The sequence below is a fragment of the Typha angustifolia genome, chromosome 4, assembly GCF_048772165.1.
Source record: "Typha angustifolia cultivar Huaian chromosome 4, ASM4877216v1, whole genome shotgun sequence".
NCBI classification, from domain to species: Eukaryota; Viridiplantae; Streptophyta; class Magnoliopsida; order Poales; family Typhaceae; genus Typha; species Typha angustifolia.
In genome coordinates this window covers 4,466,939-4,490,538 of record NC_133242.1, presented here as the reverse complement: position 1 = coordinate 4,490,538, position 23,600 = coordinate 4,466,939, and the positions used below count along the sequence as shown (strand labels likewise).

Genomic DNA, 23,600 nt, shown 5'->3' with positions numbered 1-23,600 from the left:
GAAAAAAACAAAGAAGAATGAAGAAAATTCCAGGGGTTGGCACATTGAAAAAAAACCCTACTCATTCTTCAAGTGGTCTCACAGTGTATGGTCTTTATCATGTAATGCACTACATGAATCCTATGGCCATCACCAACACTATTAGGATTTAAATGGGCCAAGGCAATCCCACAAATTTAGCACTCCAAGCTCTAATCAAACAGTAAAAAAACAATAAAAAACAGTGTAGGGGGCCTCCTTTTGCCAATCCCTTACCTACCTTTGTGAGAGTTACTGTGAAAGGGATCATTTCTTTGTAAATCTAGTTACAAATTAGACTCCTCAAAAAGGACATATCTCCTCTATACTAATTGCCTCTTGCATCATCCATCCGAGAGCCACCTCGGATATGAGAGTAAGGTTGCATATATCTCACCTTCCTGAATTACGAGAGAAAATAACACAAAAACCTAAGTAGAACTGTTTTTTTTTCTTTAATCATACCTAAGAAGCAGTTAACCTATCTCGAAATATCTAGGTCAACTTCATGGTATTGCCCTAAATAAATAAGCGAAGAAAGAATTTATAGAAGAGAATTAATAAAAATTAAGAAAAATTTACATATAACACCCTATATTTTCAGTATTTGCAAATCAAGCCCTAAAATTTAGCGAATGTGTACAGAAAATATTCTGCTGTTAGATCTGTTAGTTAAATTTAATTAAACCTCTAGGATAAATTGATTATACTAATAAAATTACAAAAAAACCTTCAACTAAGTTATACTAAGGGGATTTCAGTTATTTTAGAAATAAAATATCTCTGCCTAATGAAATATTCTCACGGTGTTAGTTCAAATCTAACCTAGGGTATTTTCTGCGCATATTTTCTAAATCATGCGGGGCTCGATTTATAAACCATAATGTCATTAAAAATCAAGGTGTTATATATAAATTTCCCAAAAATTAAATATATATCTGGATTTTAACTCATCGTCCCATACTTCAAAATTTAAATACTTTGCCTCCCCTGTGGTCCAGAGTCCAGACCTAATGGAAACTGTTAAATTTTCCATCCAAAAGTACTAGCATTTCATTGATGCTAAATATATCTCACCATGACTAAATATAAGAAGTTGACTGAATTATCCTTATATCTACAAGTCCGAGTATATATATCTATATGGGTAATTAAGTATTTTTACAGCGTAATTAACAGTTAAGTTTATAAAGCATATGAGAGTTAAAAATTGAAGTTGTGCCAAATCATATTGTTGTAATTTTCTGAAGATAACTAATACAGTTGAGAAGGGAAGGAAACAAGTGACATTGAGGCAGACCATGAGGCCAAGAAAAGGCCAAGCAAGAGGCCCCCAACTAACCTTGTCTGATATCTCATCATTAGTACATGAACCAGGTGATGTCTCTTCACTACAAATAGCCTACCTCTGCTCAACTCCACTACTCTCTCTGCCACCCAAGACAAACACACACACACAAAAACCCATCAAGCTTCTTCTCTTCTATCCTCCTCCTAGCATGGAGATTGAGTCAGTTAAGTGTGAGTGCTGTGGATTGAAAGAGGACTGCACCCAAGATTACATAAGTAGTGTGAAGGCCAACTTTGATGGGAAATGGCTATGTGGGCTTTGCTCTGAGGCAGTGAGAGACGAGGTTGGCAAGGAGACGAAGAAGGGTCATGGGATGGAAGAGGCCATGAGAGCTCACATGGCATTCTGCAGGAGAACCAGAGCAAACCCTGCAGTCGAAGTGGCTGATGGGATGAGGCAGATGCTTAGGAGGAGATCAGCAGAGATGTCTAGGCCTGCATCATGAGTTGCTGTTTTCATAAGTTTCATCTCTATTTGTTTCTATCTTCTTCTTCTTCTTTCTTCTTCTTCTTTTCCATTGTAATGTGTAAGGGATCAATCAATCTGATTAGAGATTTCTCAATTGCTGATGCTGTAGAAGTGGCTGAATTATTGGACCTTTATATTTGCAATGTTTGATTTGATTTGATTTGATTTGATTCTCTAAATAGAGTTGTCATGCATTGAGATGCAGGGCTTGACCTCTCTTAAGCTTTTCAATTAGTTGGTTTAATAACAGCATACATGACCTCTCTTAAGCTTTTCAAGTATTCCATTCTTATAGTTAAGGAAAGACGCCAATCTGTTTGTCTTTTGCTCAACTTGGCTTTGCCCAGTGAAGCATCAAACCAGCATCAGCTGCATCTAATAAACAAGTCTCTAAAATCCACTACGAGAGAATGCATAAAATATGCCTCACAAGGCAGATAGGATGAAGAGATCCAACAAAATTAAAACCGCAGATGCAAATTGACAGTAACTTCTGTTCATCTGATCTGATGCATGATCAGGAGGTAAGAGTTGCAGAAAGGTGTTCAGGTTTCTAATTTAGCAGACACAGGTAATAATAACAAGACCTCGGGGATTTACAAAAATAAGCTCTCAATTTGCCCATGGCTGAAGCTGAGATATATTCTATCGTCTTAACAAGTCAACTGAAGGCCTCAAGCATTCAAAAAACTTCAACCATGAAATTGCCAAAAGAAATATTTAAGTGTGTCACTTTCATCACAAGACTTGTAAAGAGTGCCTTTCCTGATTGAAGGCGTTTGGCATTCGGCTCCATTGAGACAAGTACAGGTCCGAAACGCGTCGTCGTAATTAATAACTCCATGAACGCATGATCCACATTTTTCTTGCATCTTTCCTGCCGTGCATGCTATTGCAGCTTTCAGCAACAGGGATCTATCTAGAATAACCCATCACCTGCGCAATGACAGTTGGAACATTATTACAGCTTACATGTAAGTTTTCTCTGCTGACTTTTTGGTCATTGGATATTAAATGTATATATCAAATTTTGAAAGAAATCCTAAAAAATAATCATGATATGATAATATAATTGTTGTAAAATAAAATTATAATTTCTATTTTTAGGATTTATTACATTTAGTTCCCTGAACTATCACAGTTTTTCATATATATCTCCCTCCAAAATATTTATTACATAGATCTCCTGACTTAAAGAAATTCTTAGTTTAGGGAGTTCATATAGTTACTTTTTTTTCTTAGTTGCAAGATCTATGTTATTTTCTTACTCCAAGTGTTTTAAGTGGATAATAAAAAGTTCCGAAGATGTATATAGAAATCTGTGATAATTTAAGGAGGCTAAGTATAATTATTCCTTAATTTTAAACCTATTTCTTATCTTTCTCCAAAACTAATAATACTAATAATAATTATCTATTTATATTAGACTAGGAAAGGGTAATAAGGTCAATTTGATTATTTTTATCCCTTATCCTAACTATCACAATCATAAACCATCTTATCCCATATTTTGATCTCAGCATATATCCTTCTTTTCATAACTAAATACCTAGTAAGAAATTGAGATAAAAATTACTTATACTCGGATAAGTTATTAATCTCAATCCCAATTTCTCTTATCCCATACCCAAATAGTCCCTAAGTTAGGGGACTTAAATGTGTAAATTTTCATTCAGTTGTATTTATTGGAACTGTAAGGTAAGTGAACAAGTGAATATCTCAGAGATTCTTATTAGTAGAGAACTTTTTATAAATTATTGCCCAAATTAAAGTAACGCAAGTTACTGAATTGAAAGTGGCAGCCTATTGTAAAGTAAGCAATAAAGGGATGGAAATGCAATCACAAAGAATTTATGGGTGAGTATTACACCAAGAATTTACAAGCAGATGGTGTTTGAATATCTCAGGGATTCTTATTAGTTGGGAATTTTTTATAAATTATTGCCCAAATTAAAGGAAAGCAAGTTGCTGAATTGAAAGTGGCAACTTATTGTAAAGTAGGCAATAAAGGGATGGAAATGCAATCACAAAGAATTTATGAGTGAGTATTACACCAATAATTTACAAGCAGATGTATTAATTTAGTTGTGAATGTATATTCTTGTTATACAAGATGAGAAAAAATCGAATAAGGGACAACCCATAACACCCTAAAAAATTAAAAAAGAAAATAGAGTGCAGGTGCTCAGCACATGTGCTATAGTGGCTTCTTTTTTCCCTTTCCTTCCTGATTCTGTTACTCCAATTTTAATTCTTTTCTTCCTTTTCTACTTCATAAGCTGCATTTTCTTCCATTCTCATCTTCTTTCTCTTTCCTCGTACCTAGGGCTATCAAAATATTATATATATATATATATATATATATATAATATAATATGAGCATTACTTTTTATGCATACTATAATTTTGTTATACTACAAAATTTACTTAAGTGGATTGTTATGTATTATGATCTTATAGAATTTAGTTCTGAACTTTGATCATATCATATCCTTTCTAAATACATGACTATTTCTATTCGTTTATATTTTTGAATTAGGCCTTATTTTAAGCTTGATTTAAGCCTATATTAAACTTAATTTAATTCAAGCCTGATTAAATTCAAAATTTGGCTTGAATTGATTAAGGCTTGAAATTGCTCATTGATCGACTAATTTTCGCTCGAGCTCGAAATTGACTCGGATTGAAATCTCACCTCGATTACACCCCCTACCCATACCTATTTGGTGATGACCGTTCGTCTTCTCTGATCAAATTCGCCAATAGACGATCATTGGACGACCTTGCTTCAACTCGAGAAGCTTCCTATCGGTATCACCTTGCAGCTAATACTCTTTATCGATCACCATTTCCTTTGGGGTGAGACTATATGACCTAGTCTTTTTTGTCAACCTCGTGTCATGCTTTTGGTTGTCTCCACCGTCCCCTCCTTTTCTGGCTGGTATCACTCCCTTCTACAAGCCCAAGCTATTGAGTCCCTTTTCTCTTCACCTAGTGGCCGCAGGCCATGGGAGTCAATCTCCCTTGTCGTTGGTCACTCTGACCAATGCCGTAATGCATCAGTCCATCTCCTATCATTTGCCATTATATTTATGTTAGATTCTCAAGCCAACTTTTCTTATTTTTCATTAATCTAGCAATCCCTCTAGTAGTGGCTTACTCCCCTCCTCCATGAATTAAACATTTGCTGATCAAAGGAGGAGGTGGGGTTTGAACTGGGCAAACCCCTTACCTTTGTGACCTCTGGGCCCCAACTCAAGAGCTTTGATTAAGGTGAGCTGTGGGAGCTTGCAGCCTATTCTTTTATTTGGGCTGTGGGCCAGCTCAAATAATTTGGTTTTAATTTTAATTTCCTTAGTTATTTTATTTATTTTGACTTTATTAAATTGAGACATACAAATTTAATTATTAGAAAATGGTAATTCATCTGTTTATAATATTAAGAGGACATGAACTGTTGTAACTATGGATAACATTTATTTAGATTATTTACTTCTAACAATTAGTGGGGTGGTATTCTTAATAGTTATTTTGGCTAAACAAATAATTAAACCTACCCAAACCCGTGAAGGAAGTTTCAGAATAAATTTAATTATTTAGTTCTAACTTAGGTTATTTTACTTATTTTGCAATTATATTCATCATATGGGTAAATCCAATAAGAAATGAGGGACATCTTGAGATGCAGTAGGAATTGAAAAACTAAAGAACCATTGCAGTACTCAAATACAATTTAAGTGACTTTTTTGTAATCTAAAGATAGTATAGACATATAGTGATGATGCTAATATTTTAATACTGTAATAATATTATGACATTCATGTATATGCTTTTATTATTAGGATTTATATATTATTACTTCATAATGTATTAGTCATGATGCCCCTGCGTGGGTTATATTATGAATATATAATTTAGAGGCTTAGTGTAGCTTGTAATAATTTGGATATTCTTGTTTGAATTATTTTTGATAAATTTTAATTTATTATCTTGGATACCTTGTGGAAATATTGACCAATGAGTTACGTAAGTACCATGTGAGTTCTGTCCATGTGAAGAATATGTGAATTTAAGTATTTCAAAACCATAAGGCAAAACCATGGATGGCCGTGTCGACTAGCACTTGCCGTTCCAGTAATGCCACAACACTTGCACAGGTGCATGCCGGTCCGACACCGCTATGTGCTGTCCGACATAGCTTTGTGCTGGTCATTGTGCCATGTGGAGTTTTTTTTTCTAATTTTTATTATTTTTATTAATTATTATAAAATCAACTGATTAGTTGATCATCTTAGATAAAATTTATGATAATGAGATTAGAAACGATAATAATGATGGTGATGGTAATAATAACAAAACTCAATCTAGTGGAATGATGATGAAGATGAGATATGCGTTCCTATTACACAACCTTTTTAGAGAGGTATTATTTTTACAAAAGACTTAAGTCTATAAGTAGAAAAACATCAAGAGAGGTACACTCACACAATAATATGAGTTCATTATAATTACTATCATATCAATCACACTTATTATAGTCAAAACACTCTTATTATAATCTATATTAACAATCTACATATGCTTATGACATATCTATGTCTATCCGATGACGTTCATTCCCATGCATATTCAATATCCATATTATATTATAAGAGAATTATAAAATTTCTATTTATATAAAGACTATGTGAGATATTACAATGAACAATACTATCAGTGAATGAGTTTTAAAAAATATCGATAGTATTTAATGTAACATTCTCGTGTTATTTAAATAAAAAAAAGGAAGATTGACATATCAAAGACCCCAAAAATATCTTTAAATATTCTAAAAAGTTTATTAAAAATATTATAAATGTGTGCTAATGACACATTATGATGGGGCATGCTGAGGTATGCCGATAGTGGCATAGCCATCATTGAGCAAAACCCCTTGCCTAGTGGATTTAGAGTATAATAAAATTGTAGGTATATTGGTTGAAGAAGACAAAAGTCCAAGCCTCAAACAAAGATTAACAAGATGGTTTATCAAGATGAATAGCACGATTAGCTACCAAACAATATTAACAAGATGATTTACCAAGACAAGTAGATTGATTGATTATCGATCAAAGTTAACAAGATAATTCACCAAGACAAGTAGTGCAATTGATTACCTATCAAGGTTAGCAAGACAATTTACTAAGACAAGTAGTGCGATTAACTACTGATCAAGGTTAACAAGATAATTTACCAAGACAAGTAGTGGCTGATCAAGATTAGCAAGATAGTTGATATATTGGCTAAGGCTAAGGTAGACAAAACTCAGACAAAAAAAGAATAAGAGAAAAGCTGAGACTGTGACTATTTTGCACACGCCAATTTGGTAATTAAACTGTTACAAGTAGCTACCTAATGCAACATTGCTCTATACTCTTCGCAGCTCATATAATGCAATCCTATCACTCATTTCACAATTATGCAGTCTCTATTCCAGTTAACCTGTGCTTTGTGTAAAACATGATAATTATGACAGAGAAACATTACATGATTGTAATTTCTAAAGGCTAGTAGATAAAACTGGTGTCTGATCCTGTCGACATAATGCGGTAGATATCCAGAGATAATAAAGTGAAACATATCTTCATATACTAGTCTTTGTTCTCATATACTTTCCTATTATCTGACATATATTCAACAAAACAATCAGTATCTGAAAGATGCTACAAATTTTGAAATTTTGTGATGATAGATATCATATTGTCCGCAGAGAAGAAAGTAGAATAATAACATTGGTTAAAACAAAAGATAAACAGAAATGAGAAAACTTACGCAGTTCATTCAATGATATACTGGCAGCACTTTCCCCAGATTTGATCAACCGGACCTTACCTACATTAAGAAAAGAAATCCATAGTAACATTTTGAAAAAAGAATCATCTAAATCAAAATTCAGAAAACGAGAAAAGCAAATAAGTGGTCTAAGCAAGAAGGCAGATGGGACATACTGAACATATTCCAACTAGTAAATTGATATATTGCAAAGAGTAGAACATCTTTAGAAAAACAAATTTAAATGCTTCTGTGCCATTTATACAAGCCATACTGCATTTGTTTGTATTGAATGATAAATAATAATAAGCCTGGGTTGCTTCAATTCTTCAGGGTTCCATTATTTGGCCAACCAAAGATGGCAAGAAACACAAGCTTATGAGTGTTAATGTATTTTAATAAGTGATCCAAAACCTTAAACTAATCACAGCTGCTCCTGTTCCATTTGAACAATCGCTTCCCTTGCAAGTTTCACATACATTATTTTAAGAATGGCAATTTATGCAGATGCCTATTTATTGTGATGGATTCCATGTCCAACAATTGCTGACAGTAATATATGCCTTTCTACATTACACATGGATGTAACTCCCTCTGTTACATCGGAGTGATGAACAACCATGCTGTAAACTGACAAATAAAACAATGATTTGTACAACCTCAATAATCAACCATTGCATGATTTATGCAACCTCAATAATCAACCATTGCACAGTGACAATTTGGACCAGGAAATATTTTCAACCTCAGGCTAATAAATGCTATTTGGCAAACAGTAAAAGGTGTCCAATAAACACCAGTGCTCAATAAATCTGCATCCTCTTGAAACAAGCAGAAAAAGCTTTCATCATATCTTGTAAAGACTATTCATATAACATCAACGATCCCATTGTTTAGGTTCAACAGCAAGAAAGTGACTCTCAGCAATAAAATACTCCATGCTGAACTCCACAGATAAGATAAAAGTTCCACAGTTAAAAACTATAACATGTCGCTCATGTCTCTTCTAGCAAAGGAGATATTTTAATGCTAAAACCAACAAGTGGAGATCATTTCATGTCTTCGATGATCCTACTAGTTAATATGGTTCCTGCTACACTTACTGGGGATCTAGTAACCTGACATACGGACTTGAATGCTTTTTTTCTGGTTAAGGATAGTGGACTTGAATGTGAAGCCATATTAAAATGAATCAGATATTGTTCCACAGGGAACTTTCCTCCAGGCTATCTGACCATAAACAGCATGGTGTGAGCAAAATATCTTATTTCTTGACATAGTCCATATCATTTGATTTAACCATTCCATTGCCTATATTATCAAGAAATTATTCCTAGAAAACTAAGAGTCACCACGTAATGGTCATGTTAACGGATTATCTATACAAATACTCAATCCCAAGTGACTGACTAACAAGTATGTGACTCATAATGTTTAGAACCTACAGAAGTAGACAAACTAAAAATCTAAGATTGTTAGCTCCGTAAATTTCAACCTGCAGTTCCTCTTCTGACTCAGAAGCTAAGCAACATAATAGGTATAACATAATGACATGACCTGCCAACTATAACTTCTATTATTTATCTCTGTAAGCCAAACCAGCTCCAGCCTTTCAGGAAGGGTGAGGAAAAGAGCAGTGAGACTGGAGGCCAAACTGAAAACTATAACTGCACAAGGAGATGGAAACCAAAGAGTAAATCTCTTTTATATTCAAACCAAAGCTTTATGACATGAGAGTTTTTCTATAAAGTATAACTATTACATCAGCATCCTCCTTTCCTTTCTTAATTTTGAAGAATTTTCTCTCATTTTAATATTTAGCAAACTGTATCATCATTTACATCAGAACCATCAGTTCAATCATCTTTTCATAACCTCAAAGGCTTATCTATCTCAATATGTAGAATGCTCAGGGAATAACTATATATTGGATCTTAAACTTCCTATTCCTGATAGACTATTCAATAGTGTTGGACATAATTCAGAGTTTAATAATAACAAAGTAAACCAAATAAGAAGAAAAGGCAGCACATTTAGACTAAATACATGAAAAAACCATATCAGATTAGTCTCCATGATGCAAGCAATTAAGCAAACATCTACAAGAAACAAGTAGCATATGAGAAGTTATATAACATACCATCTCGCCGCACACATATCTCAGGTATGTTTTTTATTTGACCATTGATGCTGTCATTGTAGACTCTAGTCTCAATATCCCCCTCAACAAAAACAGCAGAACTGGATTGACACCAAACAAAAACACAATAAAAGCAAATGTCTCCAAAAATATAATCTACATAGATTAAGTTGCTCGGGGGAAATTTTACATACTTCTTCACTAATTTTTGAACAGCATATGCACCAAGATGCTCGTTATGAACGGCTATTCGGTGCCATTGAGCTGGTCTTGGCAAGTTCTCACCTCCAATAATTCTCTGATCATACATGCCCCCTGTTCCGACAGTAAATATAGTCACAGTTCGACCATTTCTTAATATTTTCTGCACAGGAGGCTGCCCAACTTTGCCACAAATAATTGCCTATCCACAAAAATAAAGTTAATTCGATAAGACACTCATATTTGTACCACATAATTAGCTTAAATCTAGCAGAGTTTGTTAAATAGCAATGGTACCTTATGCACACCTCTAAAAGTCCAACCCTTTTGAGGGTCTACTCCCTGGGGTTCTAAATTTCGCTTGTCATCCATTAGATCATCCTCCTCCACATCATTCTTCTCCACAAACTCATCAAATGACATTGTGGAGTTCCAAGCTTGGAATTTCCTGCAGACATCTACAAAAAGATACATGTCAATGAATAAAAAAAAAAAAACTCATTTGTAGCTGCATATATCTACGGATTTTGATATGCTTGATATTATTCAACCATAAGGGAAATGCCTAAATTAGAGTAACAGTACTCACCGATCGAGGTCTGCGATCGTACAAAACCACCCTTCAAGCTCTTGAGAACTCCAGCTCTCAGTGAACTCATCATTATAAACTGAGAGAGAGAGAGAGAGAGGGGGGGGGAGGGTTTTCTAGGGTTTTTCACGGAGAGCGAAGACGACGACGACGACGACGGAGGCTGGAGGAGCGGGTCGGGTTTAGGGTTGCGAGCCCGGATCTAGCTCTAGTCCGGCCTGAGACTTACTGTGTTAAGGTTTTTTTGTGAAACCCGACCCGGCCCGGCCCGTTACAGCCCAGCCCGATAGGCACTATTCGGATCGGGTTTTTGTTGAATAATTACGGCTGATTTGCCCAATAAATACACCTTACTTTTGATTTTGGACGACTAACTCCATTTTTTTTACACTTTGTTTTACTTTAGACTTTTACCTTTTTCTCTTTCAATTTTGGGCCAAGCATCAAACTCATGGAGTGGTGAGTAGAAAACTTGTAAGGTTTTATTTTTATTTATGTAATTGACAAATTATGTTGTAAAAAGAATTTTATTTATGTAACATTTCTAAGTTTTATCTATGAGTTTTAAGTTTTAGCACAAGTTATAAAATATTTAATTAAAAAATATTATAATGAAAGATTGATTTGATATTAAGAATTTTAATATACGGCATTAGTTTGGTGCGGTAGTTCGAACCTTAAAAAAAATGTGGTTCTAATTAGAAAGGTAGAGAGTTTTTTATGTGTGGGCGTTTGAGTACCTCCCCTAAGTAAATCCGAACACTCGTGTGTACTCAAACGCATAATTTTGAAAGGCAATTTGGGTTTTTCTTGAAAGATCTATATTAGATATTTAGACCTAATTCTTAAGGTATCTATTTTGGATGATTGGAGTCACCACTTTAACTTTTGAAAAGATCGCCACCATTGTTGTCTTAAGAAGTTTAATAACAGAAACATGTTGATTAGAGTTTCATAATCGATCATATAGGAAGTGGTGCATTGTAGGTTCTAGCGAGCATACATGCTACAAATATAATCGTGGATATCAATGGGTGGTCTGTACATCATTCTTATAATTGCTATGACTATTTTAGTGATTAGTTTGATTTGAATTTATATCTATTATTTTTTAATCCAAGCTTGGGATTTTGCTAAACAAAATCTATATATTCATGATTATTTTTTTCTATGCTTATTATTCTATATCTATTATTATTATTATTATTATTATTATTATTATTATTATTATTATTATTATTATTATTATTATTATTATTATTATTATTACTACTACTACTACTGTGTGTGAATAGAGATGCTGAACAATTGATATGGTCTAAGATAAACCGAGCTAGAATCAAGTGTCACGGGCCAAAAGACTACATCATGGGGGAGTGGGCTCAGACAAGTTGAATGGGCTATTTATCTTTTATTTAGTTCATGTTTATCTTTTATATAAGTTTTTAAAGCTAGTCCGTGTTCGAATCATGTAAGCCTTTATGATTAACCATAGTTCGAGTCCTAGAAGGATTCTTGTATCTGACCTTTATAAATTGGAGGACTCGAATAATTCTCTCTCTCTCTCTCTCTCTCTCTCTCTCTCTCTCTCTCTCTCATCATGCTCCATCTCCATCCACCACTCTAGGCACTTGTCGGCCCACCTTAGTGGACTCCTAGACCTTTGTTAAAGATGAAGCCTTGGTCAAATCGTAATAATATGGTATTAGAGCCATTGTTATCCTTGGACCAAAGGACAACCACACGAGGAAGGGTGGCATAAGTGGTTGTGGAGACTTCCACGACCAGGGGTCCACCATCGATGGTAACCAACCCATAGCTTAAGAACACCACCTCCAACGCTAGAACCACATACCTCACCACCGTCGATGGCCCAACCAGAGATGGTGTAGGCATTGATCTCTATCTTGGCGACCATGTTAGAAATGACGATAGTTCTCAGTGAACTCCATAGTGCTAACACTGCTTCTAGATGGAAGGACATGTTGCTGAGCCGTGGCCCAACCTCACTAAAGGCTGGCCCATAGGATGGCTCGCTGCTAGTTGAAACCCCCACTCACTCGACAATTAGAGCTTGATCTAATCCAACGACACCTAGGACTTGGCCAAAACCACATGCACTTAGGGCTTGGACCAAGCCACCTACAACCATAGTTTGTCCCAAACCAGATCATGCTAAACCCTAACCTAAACCATCCTCATCAAGACACTAGCTTGAGCCACCCATAGGTAGGGCGAACTATGGCCGAACTAGTGGTCCTTGGAGCAAAACTTATAGTGCAGCCCCTCTCCATGTGGCAAATGGGAACCACACAAAGATCGAGGACATGTGGTCTATGAGGACAGACCATTTGGTGGGCTTCAAGTTCAAACCATATGGCTTAAGTTCTTCAAGCTTACAGGAGGCAACCTGCATGACTAGCTCTATTGAGTGGAATAGTTCTTTGCTTATCAAGGAACCTTGAATTAGCAGAAAATCGTATTAGCCTCGTTCCACTTGGATGGAAGCCATTATCAAATGTTTTAGATGGTTCAACAAATCTGAACTTTTCTGACTTGGAAGGAGTTTGCATTCACACTATATAATCAATTTGATCCAATCAAGTACAAAGACTTCTAGGCGGTCCAAACTAAGCTAACCTAGCAGACCATAGTATGGGCTTATTAGGAAGAATTTGAGTGGGTCTATAATAGTGTTCCATGTTAATCCAACTCGATCCTTCACAACACCTTTATAGTAAACTCAGGCTTGACATTTAAGCAAAGGTTAAGGCCATATGGCCTAGGACTTTATTGGAGGCCTTCTTTACAACAACCATGATAGAGGAGCAAGTCAAAAACTTTTCTCCTTGAGGTTAATATGAGCGAAAGCATAGTAGAGTGATGCGGCTTGAGCCAAACCCAACTGATATCAAGTGTCACAGGCTAAGGGAGTTCATTAGGGGGAGTGGGCCTGACCAGGTTGAACATGCTATTAATCTTTTAGTCATTTTTATCTCTTATATAAGGCTTTAAGACTAATACTAGTTTAAGTCGTATAAGCCTTTAGGGCTAGTCTTAGTTCTAATAGGATTCTTGTACTTGACCTCTATAAATAAGAGCGGCGGATCTATTTGTTTATTCATGCAAGCTTGAGAATTATCTATTTAGTATTAGACTATCATAAGAATAAAAATAATTAGAAGTAGTAATAACTTAATCTACCTTCACCACCACCACCGTTGCCCATCTTTCCCTCTCCACCGTGATCTACCATCTTCCACCCCTCAAGTAAGTATTAGACTATCATAAGAGTAAGGATAATTAGAAGTAGTAGTAACTTAATCTACCTTCACCACCACCACCGTTGCCCATCTTTCCCTCTCCACCGTGATCTACCATCTTCCACCCCTCTAGCACACCGTCGACCCACTTTAATTGACTCCTAGACTATTATTATGGATCGAGCCCCCGTTGGACCATAACAACAATAATCATGAACAATGCTATTGAACAGTAACTGCGAACAATAATCATGAACAATGCATTTGATCTATCTAGTTTAGTTTTTTGCTTCCGCTATAATTTGGGCATTATAATATAATTTTTTCAAAACTAACTATGACTACCCTTTTATTGACATAAGAAGAGAGAAGTTTGCTATGTGTTTAATAAGTCTAATTTGTTTTTCTAGAATGTATTATCCTATCACTTTTGTCTTGGGAAGATGTAGATAATGATATGTATTTGATCTTTCTCATATAAATTTATATAATATGTAAAATAATTATATATTACATACAATACATTTGAATTATTTTTAATAATTACAAAATTTAAGAGTAATAACTATGACCTATTAGAATAGTAACCGCAAATAATAAGAGTAACATCTACGAATAAAAGTAATAATTGTGAACTCAATGTATCACATAGTTATTATATCTTCTCTTTTAGCTAGATTAAGAATAACATAATTTTAAATTAATATAGAGTACTTGTATATCCAATCAAGTGTTCCATTGGGCTAAGAATATCAATATGTCCAGGTGGGTATACATTTAGTGCAGTTAATAAATAACTTCATAAAACTCTCTCTTCTTTCATATGAGCTGAGAGCAAATTTGAAAGAAAATAGTAAACAAGAAAACTACCATACAAAGAAAATAAAAATGGGTCTATCATCAAAAACCAAAAATAAAGTACTTTCTTTTTTGCAGATCAAGCTTTAATTATCAATTTATTTACTATTACTAATATTTTTAAACATAATTTGTACTTAAAAACACACTGCATTTACGTTGTTTGGACAAACACCACTTTTGGCTTTCTTTAGAATTGTAAGCCATTTCACTAATTTTCTTCATAATTAACTTTTTATTGAGATAAGAAGAGAAATGGTTACTATATATTTAATATGCATGATATAACTTTTTCTCTTACATGAAATATTATTCAGTCATTTTTGTCTTGAAAATAAGTGGACATTGAAAAATAGTTACTCTCTTACACTCATTTATCTACATAATAAGTAAAATATTTGTGAATTATGTTTAGTAGCTGCGACTTATGTTTAATAATTGTGAACTTTAAAGTGTTTACAATTAGATAAGACGGGATAAGTTATCGCTAGGTTTATCCCAAGAATAATATATTAACGGGATTACTAGTACTATATTATAATTCTAGTTTATTGTTTAGTTTATATAAGATTATATATAGAATATTTACATTAAATTATATTGTTATTCTTAGAAAAGAATATTAGTAACATCAATTACTATTTTAAATTATTATTGATTATCTCAAACTTAAATTATATTATTAAGTTATATTATATTACTTATAAAAATTAAGCTTGCTCAATTCAAAATAATCAGAAATAAAACCAGATATAATACAAATAATAGAATAAGTTATATATAAAACTTAATAATAAAAAATAAAAATGTAATGTTTTCTTTATATAGCAATACTTTATATAAATATAAATATAAAATACTAATAATAATAATAATAATTGAGTAATTAAGATAGTTAGTTTTTTAATTTATACATCTAAATTCATTATTTCTTATATAATAATTATAATAATAAAACAATACCCTCAAAATATATCATCCCAACCTTTAGGAGGGATGTTATGTCCCTCTTTTGGTATATGGCATCCGGATTCTTAATCTCATATATTAATTTTGTAAGCATGAGATTATATGAGGCCCCTAGAATAACTAATCCAATTCCATCTTTATATTCCTGAAACAAACGCACCTTAAGTGTAATAACTCTAAATTACCTTCAATAACTATGAATGAAGTACAAGAGTCATAGTTATAAATTATATTTAATAACTATGAACTACAAAATTAATAACTGAAAACTAATATGCAAATTAAAAGGTAATAATTGTGTACTACAAGTAATAACTACAAACTATAAGAGTGTGTTGTTGCTATAAAGTAGAGTTCAATAAGATACTTTATTTTAGTAAAGTGACTCTTTTTTTAAGAAAATAAGTTAAAAAAAGAAAGTAACATTATTTTTAGTAGGTAAGTAAGTTACTCCATTAATTTATTTTTTAAATTAAACATCAAAAATAGAGAAACTTTTGAAAGTGAGTACATTGTCCTCCCACTTTCTAGCAATTAAATACTTTCAAGAGTAATGATTTCAAATATGTTACATAGTTCTGTATTTTCCACTTTGGCTAGAGAAAGAAAAATACAAATTTTAATTAATATAAGGTGATTGAATATTTAATCTGTTACTTCACTAAAGAAATGAGAAGAAGAGAATTCGATATTATTATAGAATACTGACATGCTCAAATGATATGTTAGACATAATTTATTTTAGTCAATTTTAAAATAATATATATTTTTGTTATTCTTAAAATAATGTCTTTATTCTAAGAATAATTATTTTTATGCTCACTTGTATTCTAAAATAATAGTGTGATAATTATCTTTGATGTGATATAAAGTGAAGGAAAAGATAGAAAATATGTGTTTTGTTTTTGATGAAATTACTACGAATACTTTTTGATTTGATATAAAGTAAGTCAATGTGATAGATATCAATAGTAAATTTCTATTTATGTTGGTGTTCGATATAAAATATGATTTTAATAAATAATAGTATATTTTAAAATAGTGTTATGATAATGTTTAGCTATTATTCTAGAATAAGGAGTTGTATTTTTGAATAAGAAAAAAACTATTACTGAAGTAAAAAGGGAGCTTAGAACTCACTCTTATTTCTTCTTTGGTAAACATAGTTTAAAAATAAAACAATAAAATATATATTTTTAAAAAGCCTATAGGCATTGCAGATAATGAATTGGTTTACATTACAAATTACCTAAACTTTTCTACAAAAGATATTGTAGGATTGCATATAACTCCCATATTAAATTTATTTACAATTTCAATATATTTTCCCTATTTCTATGTTACTCTATCTTATGTATTTATTTTGCAAATAACTATTGTTTAATTTAGGGATAATTAATTTTGTATATTTTTATATAAACACTCTTATTTAGTTGGGAAAAATATATTTTACCCGTTGTAATAGCCTAAATTCATCACTCTCTCCTATAGTTTTATTTGTGTCAATTTAAATTAAAATACAATTTATTTTATATTTAATTCAATTTGAGGTCGAATTGGAAGATTGAAATTAGAGATGAAATTATAAATGATTTAGTAAACTTTTCAATGTATCTAAAATAATACAGATTGAATTTCAAAAATAATGATATGATAAATATATTAAACAAATATATATTTTTATTTTATTTTTGTCATATGAAATTCAATCAATATTATTTTAGATGGTACGAGTACTTATATAATTTTCTATAATTTTGTCTCTAATAAAAATCTTCAAATTCACTAGTGTAGTCAAATATAATAATAATAATAATAATTTGTGACACGAATAAAATTATAGAGGATAAATTAAATCTAGGGCCGAATCACAAACCGGTAAAATACAATTATTTCTAAAATATTATTATTATTTTCTGTTAAAAAAAAATGGTGTGCTACACACGATGAATTTTAAACCCTCTAAGAACCATTTTTATCATTATTTTAGAAGAAAAAAAATAGTTACATTAAGAATAAAAAATTATTTGATATTTTTTTAAATCAAGACAGTTAAATTGGTGAAAGATAATAGATAATTGAGAGAGTTTAATATCAAAAAAAAAAAAAAAAACTAAGGAGGTCAATTTGAAAATCGGGTAGAGGTCGGAGGTCAAAGTGTGATTAACGTATACTTTGATTTAGAGATCGTTAACACAGAATGGAGTGCTTAATTGGAAAAATGACTCAAGCTTGACTCACCCAAAGGAGAGTAAAATAAAGCATCCAAGAGAGCTGCCAGCTTTTGCTACAATACGCCGGGGGCGAAGAATTCCAGTCTCCGCCCCCCTTAACCCCTCTTCCTCCTCCTCCTCCTCCTCCTCCAGATCTCTCTAATGGCGTCTCCCCTACTCCTCCTCCTCTTCTAGTCTTCTTCTCCCTCTTGTTCTCAATGTCTCTCATCTACTTTGTTCTCTTCTCATAGTAATATAACACGAAACACCCTCTCTTGTCTTCTTCAAACCCAGATCTACTCCGATCTCTAGTATCCGAGCCCTCATTTCCCTAAACCCCTCATCAAAATCCCATTTTGATCGAGACCCATTAGAACCCACTTACCCTAATGCCCTCTTGAAGCCTCTTCCATAAAAGATTTTACTCCGATTTCCCAATCATGGGGCGTCCACGGCTGCAGAATTCCACCATAAACCCCATCGAGGAGGAGTCCTCGGACTCTCCGGAGAGCCCCGGGGTATCGTCCCCTCCTGCCGAGCACGCCGCCTTGGCCTGCGTCATCAACTCCGAGGTCAGCTCCGTCCTCGCCGTGATGCGACGCAACGTGCGGTGGGGCAGCGGCCGCTACGGCTCCTCCTCCGCCGCCGACGACCACCACCTCGAGCATCCCCTTGTCCAGAACCTCAAGTTCCTCCGCCGTCGCCTCTTCTCGTCCGGCCCGGCGAGCTCCCTCGACCCATCAGGCTACCTCCGCCCGTTCTTAGACGTCGTCCGGTCCGACGAGACCGGCGCGCCCATCACCAGCATCGCGCTGTCCTCGGTCTACAAGATCTTGACTTTGGACGCCGCGCTGGCCGCCCCCGGGATGGGCTCTGCAATGCAGGAGGTGGTCGACGCCGTGACGAGCTGCCGGTTCGAGGTGACGGATGCGGCGTCCGAGGAGACGGTCCTAATGAAGATCCTGCAGGTCCTCCTCGCCTGCATGCGGAGCCGCGCGGCCACCGCCGCCCTCGGCAACGAGCACGTGTGCACGATCGTCAACACGTGCTTCCGCGTCGTGCACCAGGCCGGGACCAAGGGGGAGCTCCTGCAGAAGTTCTCGCGGTATACGATGCACGAGCTCGTCCGCTGCGTCTTCTTGCATTTGCCCGATGTCGGTGATGGGCCGGAGCAGCCTTACATCAAACCGCAGGTAATAATTTCTATGTATATATATATCAACCAATTCGTGGAAACTGAGATGAAAGGAAGTAATGCATATTAAGGCATGCCGCTCTCTAATAGTTTAAAACAAGGTTGTATACTTGTATATCTTCTTGAACTTTACTTGTGCAGATTGGTGGTGTTGACAAGGATCAGGCTTTTGGGATAAAGCAAGAGGAAAATGGAAATGGAAGTTTTGGGTCTGGGACAGGTGCCATCGATGATAATGTAAGCAATTTGGAAGCTTCAAATGGTGGGGGGGTCTTGGTGGAGCCTTATGGGATTCCTTGCATGGTTGAGATATTTCATTTTTTATGTTCTCTTCTGAATTTTGTTGAGCAAACTGGGATGAATCCTAACACCAATGCAGTGGCTTTTGATGAAGATGTGCCATTATTTGCTCTTGGGTTGATCAATACTGCTATTGAATTAGGGGGAGCTTCGATTAGGAAGCACCCGAAATTGTTGGCTTTGATACAGGATGAGCTCTTCCGGAATCTGATGCAGTTTGGCTTGTCAATGAACCCGCTGATTCTTTCGGTGGTATGCAGCATTGTCTTGAATCTTTATCATCACTTGCGAACAGAGCTCAAATTGCAGCTTGAGGCGTTCTTCTCGTGTGTGATATTGAGGCTAGCACAAACACGGTATGGGGCAAGCTACCATCAGCAGGAAGTTGCTATGGAGGCTCTTGTGGACTTCTGTCGGCAGAAGACTTTTATGGCAGAAATGTATGCCAATCTGGACTGCGACATAACTTGCAGCAATATATTTGAAGAGCTTGCCAACCTTCTTTCAAAAAGTGCATTTCCCGTAAATTGCCCTTTATCTTCTATGCATGTTCTAGCCCTGGATGGTTTGATTGCAGTAATTCAGGGGATGGCTAACAGAATAGGTAATGCGCCTCAACGTTCAGAACAAGAAGCAGTGGATCTTGAGGAATATATTCCCTTTTGGGCAGTCAAGTGTGAGAATTATTCTGATCCTGACCATTGGGTTAAGTTTGTTCGACGAAGAAAGTATATCAAGAGGAGGCTGATGATAGGTGCTGATCATTTCAATAGGGATCCAAAGAAGGGATTGGAATTTCTTCAAGGGACCCATCTCTTGCCGGAGAAGCTTGACCCGCAGAGTGTTGCTTGTTTTTTCAGATATACAGCTGGTTTGGATAAGAATCTTGTTGGGGATTTCTTGGGTAATCATGACGAGTTTTGTGTTCAGGTGCTTCATGAATTTGCTGGGACTTTTGATTTTCAGGACATGAATCTGGATACTGCTCTGAGGCTCTTTTTGGAGACCTTCCGGCTGCCAGGTGAGTCACAGAAAATACAGAGGGTTCTCGAGGCTTTTTCAGAGAGATACTATGAACAGTCTCCAAAGATTCTTGCCAACAAGGATGCTGCTCTTCTGTTATCGTACTCACTTATAATGCTGAACACAGATCAACATAATGTGCAGGTGAAAAAGAAGATGACTGAAGAGGACTTCATTAGAAATAACCGCCACATTAATGGAGGCAATGACCTCCCACGAGAATTCCTGTCTGAGCTCTATCACTCAATCTGTAGGAATGAGATAAGAACCATTCCTGACCAGGGTATTGGTTTCTTTGAGATGTCTCCCAGTCGTTGGATAGATTTAATGCGGAAGTCAAAATCGACATCTCCGTATATTGTCTGTGATTTGAGGCCTTTCCTTGACCATGATATGTTTGCAATCATGTCAGGTCCCACAATTGCTGCCATTGCAGTGGTATTTGATTATGCTGAACATGAAGAAGTCCTGCTAACTTGTGTAGATGGCTTCTTGGCTGTGGCAAAGATCTCTGCTTTCCATCATCTAGAAGATGTTTTGGATGATCTAGTTGTTTCTCTTTGTAAATTCACAACCCTATTGAACACATCATTGGTTGAGGAACCAGTTACAGCCTTTGGGGATGATATGAAGGCTAGGTTGGCAACTGAAACATTGTTCAACATAGCTAACAGATATGGTGATTTCATACGCACTGGCTGGAGGAATATATTGGACTGTATCTTAAGGCTGCACAAGCTAGGTCTGCTTCCTGCCCGTGTTGCTAGCGATGCAGCTGATGATTCAGAACTGCCTTCAGAAACAGTCCAAGGGAAACCCGCTCCTAATTCTCTTTCCACATCTCACATTCCTGCGATTGGTACTCCTCGCAGATCCTCTGGCCTTATGGGAAGGTTTAGCCAACTATTATCACTTGACACAGAAGAACCAAGATCACAACCAACTGAGCAGCAACTTGCTGCGCACCAAAGAACTCTTCAAACAATCCAGAAGTGTCACATTGATAGTATCTTCACCGAGAGCAAATTCTTGCAGGCTGATTCATTACTGCAGCTTGCAAGGGCACTTATCTGGGCTGCAGGTCGGCCTCAGAAAGTGACAAACTCTCCTGATGATGAAGACACAGCAGTTTTCTGCCTGGAACTTCTTATTGCTATTACTCTAAACAACAGAGATAGAATTGTGATTCTTTGGCAGGGTGTATATGAGCATATTGCCAATATAGTTCAGTCCACTGTGATGCCTTGTGCTCTTGTAGAGAAAGCAGTTTTTGGACTCCTGCGCATTTGTCAAAGACTGCTTCCTTACAAGGAGAATCTTGCTGATGAGCTGTTAAGATCACTTCAATTAGTTTTGAAGCTTGATGCACGTGTTGCGGATGCTTACTGCGAGAATATTACACAAGAGGTGACACGCCTAGTGAAGGCAAATGCTACTCACATCAAGTCTCAGATGGGTTGGCGGACCATTATGTCCTTGCTCTCTATCACAGCTCGCCATCCAGAAGCTTCTGAAGTAGGTTTCGAAGCTCTGGTTTTTATTATGTCTGATGGGGTTCACCTTTCACCAGCAAACTATGTTCTCTGCATTGAAGCTTCAAGACAGTTTGCCGAGTCTCGGGTTGGCCTAACAGATAGGTCTGTCCGCGCAATGGATTTCATGGCAGAGTCTGTAAACTGTCTTGTGCGCTGGTCTAAAGAGTCTAAGGAAGCAGGTGAGGAAGCTGAAAAGATATCAGAAGGAATAAGGGAGATGTGGCTGAGACTGCTGCAAGCATTGAGAAAGGTGTGCCTGGATCAGAGGGAGGAAGTGAGGAATCAAGCATTGTCTTCCTTGCAGAGATGCTTGGTTGGATCAGAAGGGATATCCCTCATGCCCACATCTTGGTTGCAGGCATTTGATCACGTTATTTTTGCAATGCTTGATGACTTGCTAGAGATTGCTCAGAACCACTCACAGAAAGACTACAGGAACATGGAAGGAAGCCTTCTGCTTGCCATGAAGTTACTGGCAAAGATTCATCTGCAGCTTCTTCCAGAGCTCTTTGGACTTAGCAGCTTCTGCAAATTTTGGCTGGGGGTTCTTAGTCGGATGGAGAAGTACATGAAGGTTAAGGTGAGAGGTAAGAGGAGTGAGAAGCTACAAGAGTTGATTCCAGAACTCCTCAAAAACACATTGTTAGTAATGAAAGCAAGAGGGATCCTTGCAAAGAGGAGCACAATAGGTGGCGATAGTTTGTGGGAGTTAACATGGCTTCATGTGAACAACATTTCAACATCTTTGCAGTCGGAAGTGTTCCAAGGTCAGGAATCAGACCTAGGTAGTTCAATACAACCTGATGGTGCTGGTTCGGGGCCGCCAGGTGAGGTATCAGGAGATCAGACTTGAGGTTGACCTTGATTGATGTTTGGCTTGGTGTAGTTTATTGAAATCCTTCATGAAGGTGAAGTTAGCAGTAGTGGAACTAGTTCAGTGAGAAGCATGCATACTCTCTGTATTCTATAGTGGTAAAAATCATAAGGTTTTGATACTACGATGGTTGTTCCAGCTGAGATTATGTTTTTCTGTTTCATATACTTGTTCTTTGAGTGTGCATTTTTGAGCGGTTAATCTTGATTTTCCTTCCGCAGAATCTGGGTACAATTCAAAACTTTATGTGCTATATTAGAATTTTACAGGATTTTACTTGTTAGATGTTATTTATCAAATCAGTCTAGTAACTCTATGTGCTTCACATCTCTTGTTTCTGCCCAGATCATGTTGTAGATAAAATCTATGAAATTTCAGTACAGGAGAGGTCAAGAGAAAGTAGGTTCACAGGTACAACTATTACAGAAATGTTGTTAAGGTCATCATTTTTCCATGAACCTGGTCACATGTATTTGATGTCTCTTTTGTTTTCTTCCATTTCTCTCTCTCTTTTTTTTTTCTTTTAAAAAAAAATTGATCAATCATGAGTCCGAATGCTATATACTAGACAAAGTCTTTTGTGATATATATGCTCAGACAATTAGGGCAATTCTTCTAAGAAATAGGTCATAACAAGCTCAAATCATTCATTCTTACAAAATATCAATTCTAATATATATGGAAGAAATCCAATTATGGCTTTTGTCGTGAATTAGTATAGATTTTTTCTTTTCTTATCTTTTTTGAGAGAATTAGATCTTATTGAAGAGTTGGCAGGCCAATAGGCCATTA

At 35.6% G+C, this 23,600-nt stretch overlaps 3 protein-coding genes across 3 annotated transcripts; 2 read left to right on the top strand and 1 right to left on the bottom strand.

The window, feature by feature from the left end:
* The first annotated feature begins 1,298 nt into the window (after nt 1–1,298).
* Nucleotides 1,299–1,948, top strand: LOC140759426 (uncharacterized). Its single transcript, XM_073095988.1, has one exon. The coding sequence runs from the start codon at nt 1,320–1,322 to the stop codon at nt 1,812–1,814; it is 495 nt and encodes a 164-aa protein (XP_072952089.1). The 5' UTR covers nt 1,299–1,319; the 3' UTR covers nt 1,815–1,948.
* Nucleotides 1,949–2,228: 280 nt separating this feature from the next.
* On the bottom strand, nt 2,229–10,738 carry LOC140758644 (single-stranded DNA-binding protein, mitochondrial). Its single transcript, XM_073094885.1, has 6 exons — nt 10,579–10,738; nt 10,287–10,447; nt 9,983–10,191; nt 9,789–9,889; nt 7,649–7,708; nt 2,229–2,773 (listed from the first exon to the last, which is right to left on the bottom strand). The coding sequence occupies exons 1-6, from the start codon at nt 10,649–10,651 to the stop codon at nt 2,757–2,759; spliced, it is 621 nt and encodes a 206-aa protein (XP_072950986.1). The 5' UTR covers nt 10,652–10,738; the 3' UTR covers nt 2,229–2,756.
* Nucleotides 10,739–17,925: 7,187 nt separating this feature from the next.
* LOC140758730 (ARF guanine-nucleotide exchange factor GNOM-like) lies at nt 17,926–23,133 on the top strand. The gene is made up of 2 exons (XM_073094999.1): nt 17,926–19,074; nt 19,218–23,133. The coding sequence occupies exons 1-2, from the start codon at nt 18,322–18,324 to the stop codon at nt 22,785–22,787; spliced, it is 4,323 nt and encodes a 1,440-aa protein (XP_072951100.1). The 5' UTR covers nt 17,926–18,321; the 3' UTR covers nt 22,788–23,133.
* The last annotated feature ends 467 nt before the right edge of the window (nt 23,134–23,600 follow it).

Coding starts and splice junctions, on each gene's coding strand:
- LOC140759426 (XM_073095988.1), top strand. CDS start 1,320: ATGAGGCCAAGAAAAGGCCAAGCAAGAGGCCCCCAACTAACCTTGTCT.
- LOC140758644 (XM_073094885.1), bottom strand. CDS start 10,651: ATGATGAGTTCACTGAGAGCTGGAGTTCTCAAGAGCTTGAAGGGTGGT. Junction 10,448..10,578: donor ACGATCGCAGACCTCGATCG/GTGAGTACTGTT, acceptor ATCTTTTTGTAG/ATGTCTGCAGGAAATTCCAA. Junction 9,890..9,982: donor GTTCAAAAATTAGTGAAGAA/GTATGTAAAATT, acceptor GTGTCAATCCAG/TTCTGCTGTTTTTGTTGAGG.
- LOC140758730 (XM_073094999.1), top strand. CDS start 18,322: ATGGGGCGTCCACGGCTGCAGAATTCCACCATAAACCCCATCGAGGAG. Junction 19,075..19,217: donor AGCCTTACATCAAACCGCAG/GTAATAATTTCT, acceptor TTACTTGTGCAG/ATTGGTGGTGTTGACAAGGA.